The 9,270-nt window shown below is 37.4% G+C and overlaps 2 protein-coding genes across 2 annotated transcripts; one reads left to right on the top strand and one right to left on the bottom strand.

The window, feature by feature from the left end:
- The first annotated feature begins 2,008 nt into the window (after positions 1-2,008).
- LOC18039598 (probable mediator of RNA polymerase II transcription subunit 37e) lies at positions 2,009-4,902 on the top strand. The gene is made up of 2 exons (XM_006428965.2): positions 2,009-2,349; positions 2,928-4,902. The coding sequence occupies exons 1-2, from the start codon at positions 2,136-2,138 to the stop codon at positions 4,655-4,657; spliced, it is 1,944 nt and encodes a 647-aa protein (XP_006429028.1). The 5' UTR covers positions 2,009-2,135; the 3' UTR covers positions 4,658-4,902.
- A 1,555-nt stretch (positions 4,903-6,457) lies between these two features.
- Positions 6,458-9,055, bottom strand: LOC18039597. The gene is made up of 2 exons (XM_024181933.1): positions 8,881-9,055; positions 6,458-8,256 (listed from the first exon to the last, which is right to left on the bottom strand). Exon 2 carries the CDS (start codon positions 8,219-8,221, stop codon positions 6,713-6,715), a length of 1,509 nt encoding a protein of 502 aa, XP_024037701.1. The 5' UTR covers positions 8,222-8,256; positions 8,881-9,055; the 3' UTR covers positions 6,458-6,712.
- Positions 9,056-9,270: the final 215 nt, after the last annotated feature.

Raw genomic sequence — 9,270 nt, 5'->3', positions numbered from 1 at the left:
TATTTAAAATTTATTCATCATATCGAAAACACAGTAGCAAGATAATTTTGTTTTAATTAATATGCACTCCATTCCTCTAACCCTAAATTAAACTTGTGCAAATATTTTATCTTGAACATTATTTCACTACTTGGAAGTCTTGGACAATTGCGGCTCAAATAAAAATAATAGGTGGGGTCCATTTCATATGGGGCCCAATTTAAAACTCTTAATTGTTTTGGGTAATTGAGGAATTAATGGAACATAAAATAGGTACCCAAATACCCAAAAGTCCAAAATGTTTGTTAATTATGAAATTATTACAAAAATTTAGAGTTTGATAATATTTTATCTGATATTATTAAGACAAATGAAGCCTTGGAATTGTAAAGAGAACATAGAAAAGAGGGACGGAAGAAGACAATGGAGTGACCTTGGTTTGGAGATTCGGATTTCAATTTTCAAATAGATAACTGGAAGGCTATTTTAACTCTGTCTTCTACCATATTTGGAGAATAAATTTTTGACACTGTGCTCTACATTTTTATAGTGTATTTATTTTTTGGATTGGGGAATTGAAATTCCGAATCAGAATTATTGACTGCGTTTACCTTCTAAAATAAAGTCGAGATTCAGAATTAGAATCATGGAGCCCACCTCAATTTGAAAATGGGAAACAAGAGATGGATTCGGTGGTGGGAATGAATTTTCCATTGCCACCAATAATCATTTTGCCCCCCACAAAATAAAAAAATACCCATTTTGTTCTTGATTATAATTAATTAATATAATAATTATTAATAATTAATATATTAATATATTTATTAACGATAATTATAAATAATCACTATAATTAAAATATAACACAATAATTATGACAATAGTTCATTAAATACTTTTTAGTAATTTGTTACAATCTTTCATTTTGATTCTGATTCTTATAGTTCAAATAAACAACTTATTCTAATTTTTATTTCTCATTCACATTCCTAATTATTTGGATTCCAGTCTATTCTAATTTCAGTTTAGTAAACACACCATTAGTGGTATTAATTTGCAAAATAGTATTTCTTTAGTGAATATTTGTGATAATCAAAAGTTATATTAGACTATGGTCTCATGGATTTTTCTTATTTGAGTCTTCTATGTACAAACTTTTGTTTCTTGTGGTGGTTTATTGCCTTGTCGAGTTGATTTAGTTTCTATTTATTTATTTATAGTATACATACAAAAATAAGAAAAGAGAAATTTGTGCTTACCTTACAGCAGCTTGTATGGTTGCTTTCCCAATAACACTAATTAACATGAAACAATTATACTGAAATAAACACCTATATTTTCATAATATTTTAATGTATTAGTCTTTTTTTTTTTTTTAAGTTGTCTCTTGACAAAATTACTAAAAAATAGTAGTCTCTTGACAAAATTAGTAGAAAATGGTTTTAAATACAAACGACGAGGCCAGGTTAACCTTATTGGAATCACCATCAAATTCGAGTAATTAATCCTGTCTTTTTCATCATTTTCGTTTCAAAGAAAAAGAGAACCAAAATGAGAGCCAATTTCGCGGCACGTGCACCGTCCGTGTCTTTTACTGCTTTCGGCGAGCACAGTTCTGTCGGGAAAGAAAAAGAAAGTTCATTGATTCCGTTCACTTTCAAGAATCTTTTGTTTGCACGACTCGAATCCAGTGGTGTCCAGCTAGCCAATGAGAACGCGCATTAACAAATTCCCTTCTCTTCCCAAAAGCACCCCGAGATTCGATGTATCATCTTACGGTCCAGATTAAATCTAGACCAACGGTCTTACGACCGCGGAATATAAAACGGGACCCATTCTGTTAACAAGCTGACATGGCAGAAATCTATTGGCATAGCAAGACCAAAAATAACAAAAATATCAATGCGAAAAAGAAGGAAACAATCTAGCACCGTCAATGTTTCCTTAGATCTGACGGTTTCCGAGACTCTAGGGGTTCGAACATTCTGGAATTCTAACCCTAAGCTTATAAAAACCGGCTCTTCTTCACTTTGTCCGCCACTTGAAACCCTAGCTCTCTGTAGTTTTCTGTTTTCTAGATTTGCTTTTTTTGTTTTTTTGTTTTCGCCCTCCTTTGAATTCTTCTTCGTCGACATAACAAAGAGAAAGCTGTAGGCATGGCTGGTAAAGGAGAAGGTCCAGCAATCGGCATTGACTTGGGCACGACTTACTCGTGCGTTGGTGTGTGGCAACACGACCGTGTCGAGATCATCGCTAATGATCAAGGTAACAGAACGACACCGTCTTACGTTGCCTTTACCGATTCTGAGCGTTTGATTGGTGATGCCGCTAAGAACCAGGTCGCCATGAATCCTATCAATACCGTCTTTGGTAAGAATTCAAACTCAGCTCCGTTGACTTTATTTTTTTATTTTAAGATTTACTGCTTAATCTTGTTTTGTTTAGATCTGATGATGTGTAGTTTAGATCTGTGACCTTGATTTGTAGATCTTGAGTTGTTATATTTATAGAAATTTGAATATTTAAAGGTTAGAGTGCTAGATTTATACTATGTTAAGCTACTAAGAACTAGATCTCATGTCTTACAGAATAAGATGCTATGTTCAACTGAATGATGGACGTATAAAATTTGAATTTTTTTTAAAATTTACTGAAGGCTGCAAGTTATTTGTTTATTAATTTTACATATGATAGCTTGTTTAATTAATGTCACAAATAGAAGTAGCTGTTAATGAAGCAATGTATTATGCCATATTGATTTATGACCAGAAAGAATCTCGTCTTGAATGAATTATTTGATTAAAATTTAGTGCTTCATGGTATTTTAAATTTTTGGTTGAGTGTTCTCTGCTCGTATCAATCTTGCTGTTTGAATGTAATTAAGAGTATTGTAGTTTTATGGTCTCTTTATATTGTTTAGTTGAGCTAATTGATTATTCTTTCAACAGATGCAAAGAGGTTGATTGGTCGAAGATTCAGTGACGCAACTGTCCAGAGTGACACTAAGTTGTGGCCATTCAAGGTTATAGCTGGTGCTGGTGATAAGCCTATGATTGTGGTCACATACAAGGGTGAAGAGAAACAATTCGCTGCAGAAGAGATCTCTTCCATGGTTCTCATTAAGATGCGTGAAATTGCTGAGGCCTACCTGGGATCTACAGTCAAGAATGCAGTGGTCACTGTCCCTGCTTACTTCAATGACTCTCAGCGTCAGGCTACTAAGGATGCCGGTGTTATCGCCGGTCTTAATGTCATGCGTATCATCAATGAGCCCACAGCTGCAGCCATTGCCTATGGTCTTGACAAGAAGGCTACAAGTGTCGGCGAGAAGAACGTCTTGATCTTTGATCTTGGTGGTGGTACTTTTGATGTGTCTCTTCTTACCATTGAAGAGGGTATCTTTGAAGTTAAAGCCACAGCTGGTGATACCCATCTTGGTGGTGAGGATTTTGATAACAGAATGGTTAACCACTTTGTGCAAGAGTTCAAAAGAAAGCACAAGAAGGACATTAGTGGTAACCCCAGAGCTCTAAGGAGGTTGAGAACTTCCTGTGAAAGAGCTAAGAGGACTCTCTCATCAACCGCCCAGACCACCATTGAGATTGACTCGCTTTACGAGGGTATTGACTTCTACTCCCCCATCACCCGTGCCAGATTTGAGGAACTTAACATGGATCTGTTCAGAAAATGCATGGAGCCAGTTGAGAAGTGTTTGAGGGATGCCAAGATGGACAAGAGCTCAGTCCATGATGTTGTTCTTGTCGGAGGATCTACTAGGATTCCCAAAGTCCAGCAGCTTTTGCAAGATTTCTTTAATGGGAAGGAGCTTTGCAAGAGCATCAACCCCGATGAGGCTGTTGCCTATGGTGCTGCTGTGCAAGCTGCTATCTTGAGTGGTGAGGGTAATGAGAAGGTGCAGGATCTTCTGCTATTGGATGTCACACCTCTCTCCCTTGGTTTGGAGACTGCTGGTGGTGTCATGACTGTGTTGATTCCAAGGAACACAACCATTCCCACCAAGAAGGAGCAGGTCTTCTCAACTTACTCTGACAACCAACCTGGTGTGTTGATCCAAGTCTATGAAGGTGAAAGGACAAGAACCAGGGACAATAACTTGTTGGGTAAATTTGAGCTCTCTGGTATTCCCCCAGCTCCTAGGGGTGTTCCTCAAATCACTGTGTGCTTCGACATCGATGCCAATGGTATCCTGAACGTGTCTGCTGAGGACAAGACCACTGGTCAAAAGAACAAGATCACCATCACTAATGACAAAGGAAGACTTTCAAAGGATGAAATTGAGAAGATGGTTCAAGAGGCGGAGAAATACAAGTCTGAAGATGAAGAGCACAAGAAGAAGGTTGAGGCAAAGAATGCCTTGGAGAACTATGCATACAACATGAGGAACACAGTGAAGGACGAGAAGATTGGTTCCAAGCTTGCACCAGCGGATAAGAAGAAGATTGAAGATGCGATCGACCAGGCCATCCAATGGTTGGACAGCAACCAGCTTGCAGAGGCTGATGAGTTTGAGGACAAGATGAAGGAATTGGAGAGCATCTGCAACCCCATCATTGCAAAGATGTACCAGGGTGCCGGTGGTGACATGGGTGGTGCCATGGATGACGATGTTCCTGCTGGTGGTAGCGGTGCTGGCCCCAAGATTGAGGAGGTCGACTAAGCAGCTCTCGTTTTCTGCTGGCTTTTGTCTGTTGAGGGTTAAGTTGGTAGGGTGATTAGATGTTTCGGAATTTTAATTTTATTTTCATGCTTTTGACTTTTGGGTTTTGATTAATCTTTTACAAGTCTGTTCAAAGCCCATTGCAAGTGTTCTCTATGTTTTCTCAATATACTTTTTTTCATCTATTGCGGACATATATATTGTTGGACGCAGGGACTAGAACAACCCTGCTTGCTTATTCAATACTTTGAAACTTTTCTTACTAATTTATATTTAACTGCATGAATCTCTCCGACCCAAGTATGAGAATGGACGTGTAACGGTACGACGACAAAAATTTTTCATCTCTGTATATTATTACAGAAGCTGGCAATTTGACAAGAACAATTTATCTGATGCAACATAATACGAATAGACTAATGAGTATAAATTTGTTTTTTTTTTTTTTAGGGTAGGATTTGTCGACGTGAAAATATTAAATAAGTTACGTCTTGATTAATATAAATTTGCCGTGATAACCGTTTTATCAACTCCAATAGCCACCGCCACAGTTTTGATAATGAGTGCCTTGTTGAATAAACTCGCAATGCTAATATTAAAATTTAAAATTTATAATAATTATTAATTGGTTTTGATATTTGAAGCCTTTTTTCGCTGAAATGGCGTCCCAAACAGACCAGTATATAATATAGAAAGTCTATAGGACAAGAGCCCAGCTTTGAGCGTTCAACGCTTTACATTTTTTGGTGGCTTTTTCTTCATTCTTATTCCTCCTTATCACAATGTGATTTCTTTATTATGAAGATAATGTGTTGCGCTTATACGCTAGCCAGTCCATGACTCAAAATCTTCACGCAACTCCCTTCCCAACTTCTATTTTCAACAACTTTGTATGACTTTTTCTTTCAACCGACCAAAAAAATCAAAAGAAAAAAGCCCTGTAATCTCAAAACGATACAAACTACAAACACATTTCACTTTCTGCCTTCTTTTTCGCTAAAATCTCACATTTTCAAAAAGCACCCAAGAACGCTGTGGTTTTACTCCAAAAAAACTACGAGCCTTCAATTTATAAAATTAGACAATTCAATTTTTTTAAAAAAAAAAGAAAGAAAAAAAAAAAGATTCTCTTATATGCTAATCAAAATATAGTTATCCAAGTCAAAGGAAAAACAATCCAAGAAAAAAAATTAAAAATTGAATTGAAAATTTTACCTATTAAACTTTACGATTTTTATATATTTTTAGTGTAGCCTATTAAACTTTACGATTCATAGCCCCCATTGTCGGCTCTTCAAATTTGTAAACAAATTTTATATTATAACCTAATTAAGCCTGCCTAATACTTTTTTCATCACAACCCCCGACAAATGAAAACTCAACTTCTGCCTACCGATGGATTGACGTAATCACATTCTATTACGTACATTTCTATCGAAGGATAAAGAAAAATCCCGGGTCGCAAATAATTCCAAGCCGTGTGAATCAAACTAGGCTTCAATTCTCGAATCCACCGCGTTCGAGCAAAAATAGAGAGGACCCATCACGCGGAAGATTTTAGGAAAATAAATAAATAAATAAGAAGGCGATATACAATTAATTACACGTAATTGCCATGAACAACATTCAAACGGACGCCAACCTTGACCCACCCCCCAACTCAGCCCTTTGATTTTGATTCCAAGACAATCTCATTTCCATTCCAATTCCCAAACTTCATACATCACGACTGACGTTTACAACCCACTTCACAGTCCCCATTTGTATATGATTTGTGCAGAGAAGTGAAAGAAGCAAAAATACTGAAGATGTAATGGTTTCATATACATGAATACAATCCATACAAGTTCAAAAGTGAATTATAATTACAGTCAAAAAGGCTAAGAGGACGCTGGAAGCAGAACCATAAGAATTAGTGAGCCAAAAAAATTGAATAATAGATATGTGAGACGCACGCTTTGTTCATAGATTACACCGTATGGTACAAAATGTCAGTAAAAACAATGAAGCACCAACTAATGCAACCACCCTTACTAATCTAATTAAATGCCTGTTTCAGGTCAACATCAGATCATTTCCACTGAGATGAGGCCGAAGGCAAACGCGAACCTCATGCTCTTCTGGTCCCACCCGAAGCTTCGGCACCATAATCTCAAGCACCGAACCCGAACCATCGTAATATGCCTCTATGTTTGCATCTTCAGGAATTCGGGTTGAAAGTGGGATTTCTCGGATGAACTCCCCAGGAGGGCAGTGTTCAGATGCTGGATCAGTAAGTTTGAATGTTCTATCATGCCTTTTGATAAATGGCATGCCAGACGTGCTCACGCAAGAAACTTTTATGATACCCTGAGTCAGGGTATTCCTCCAAGAAACTTTCACCCTCTGAAGATCCACAAAGGGCAAGCTGATGATAATCAAATAACCTTCTTCATCTTCATATATTGCCTTTGCAGCAGTAGAAGGCCCGTAAACATTTTTCATCACTCCACTAAAGTCATTCAACCAGTGGGGCGGCTCATAAGGGTGTATTTCCATATCTGCAATCCGATCAGAGGGTTGATTAACAGCCAAATAACATTCGTCATCATTCCCATGAGGAAAAAAGTCCTTCTTCCTTTTGCTGCTAGGAGATAGGTCCATGGCAACACCATTGCTGTGGCTGGATGGCTGAGTTGACAAATTAAGACCAGAGCCATTAAGCAGCTTCTTTGATTGGGAATTTGAAGCACTCTTGATTGGAGGAGGAGGCCTCTCAAGCTCAAAGTCAGTGTTTGGAAGGTTTCTCCATGAACTGAAATCACTAGCTTCAGGTGGAATTGTGAAATTCAGATCTCTGCCAGTGAGTTCCATCCACCTCTTCCGCTCTTCCTCATCGAGAACCATGAGATTGGGGGACGAAACCACCTCAATCCCATGCACACACTGTGGGTTCGAAAGCCCTCTATAATGCTTGCGTTGCATTCGGTGAGATCGAACAAATCCCTTATCCACACTAAATGGAAATGGACGCTCGCCTTGACGAGAATGCCCATTCATATAACTCCGTAACTGCATCTTACCCAATGCATTCTCGGGCCTCTCCTTGAAAACCCACATGTATATATTCTCCATGTCATGCTGAACCATAAAAACATCAAGCTTGAGATCAGATTTATCAAATCCAGAAACACCATTGCTATCCCTGATAATCTTAGCCTTTGATTTCTCATTCAAAGCAGGCTTAAAATAGAAACTGAAGAAAAACCAGGCACCCCAAATACTATCAACCCGCTTAGCACATTTCCGCCCAGCTTTGGGGATATTCAGGTAAGATTCAGGCTCATAACCTTGAGAACTGAGCCCCACATCTAAAATATCACACGTATCCAAATTCCATGACTGTGGGGGAGGGCTACGCTCAGCTGACAAGGGCAAATTGATATCAGGTGGACGAGGAAGAATAACTTGGCGATTCATTTCCAAATCCAATTCGTCATGAGAGGAGGCACTTGAATCCATGGATAAGAGAGTAGATGGGTGATGATTCTCCATTGACAAGGCAGTGAGAAAAGAATCTCCCATAATTCAGCGCGATTCCTGGGTGGGTTTTGTTGTTGCTGATAGGTTGAACAACATTTCCATAGTTTCCGCCAAGAAACAAATTCAAGAAATAAACCTTATAAACACCTTCATCATAATCATTATCTATCAATCTCCAAAATATCTCCCCTCCATCAAAACCCTAAATTGTTCCTCAATCATATAACATTTTCCCCACACACCCACAAAATCAACTATTGCTCAATTTAACCCCAACTAACTAAAATACAACAATAAAAAAAAATTACAATTCCCCAAAATAAAAAGACCTTTGATAAGAAATATTAATTCTTATTCAAACAAGAACACAAAAAATTAAAAAATTAAAAAAAAAAAGAGAAAAAGAAAGAAAAACAAAAACCTCTTCAATCTCTACTAAAGGAGAGAGAAAGAGAGATTTAACGAGACGCTAAAGAAAAACTATATCTAACCCTAAACCCATAATTCCTTGAAATCCTCCAAACACAGGTGGGAAACACTGGATTAAATCCATAAAAAAAAGATAAATAAAACTATTCTTTTGTCTTTGGTTTACATCTATTTCACCCCAAGAAAAAATATATGTCTATTTAAAAAAACTGTAAAAAGAAAAAGAAAAAGAAAGAAAAAAAGTAAAGTATAAGGGATCTTAAAAGAGTTACCTTTTAGGGTACGCATCGAGGAAGGGAGCTTCATGGAGGATGATGATGCTCATCTTCATCATATCAGCAACCACAATTGTTATGTTCCCACTGCTCCGTCAAATTGTGTGATATGTGGAAATGTGAATGGAAGAAAGGAAACATAAATGTGAGCCACCGTCTAATTATACACAGGTTTTACAAGTAAAAGCCTACACTAGATAGCACCGATTTGATTCACCGTTAATTCACGGTGACGGTGCACATTTCTTTGTATGTGTGATCGAGTCAAGCTTTTGTGTCTTTTCAGGTCAATTCTCAACAGCAGCTCGGGGAATTAGATTTTCATTTTTTTATTTTCTGTAGAAATCATTTTAGGGTGGGGAATTCACTCATTATTTCTATAAACCC

This window comes from Citrus clementina, unplaced genomic scaffold (genome assembly GCF_000493195.1).
Source record: "Citrus clementina cultivar Clemenules unplaced genomic scaffold, Citrus_clementina_v1.0 scaffold_6, whole genome shotgun sequence".
NCBI lineage: Eukaryota > Viridiplantae > Streptophyta > Magnoliopsida > Sapindales > Rutaceae > Citrus > Citrus x clementina.
This window is presented reverse-complemented; position numbering and strand designations above follow the sequence as displayed.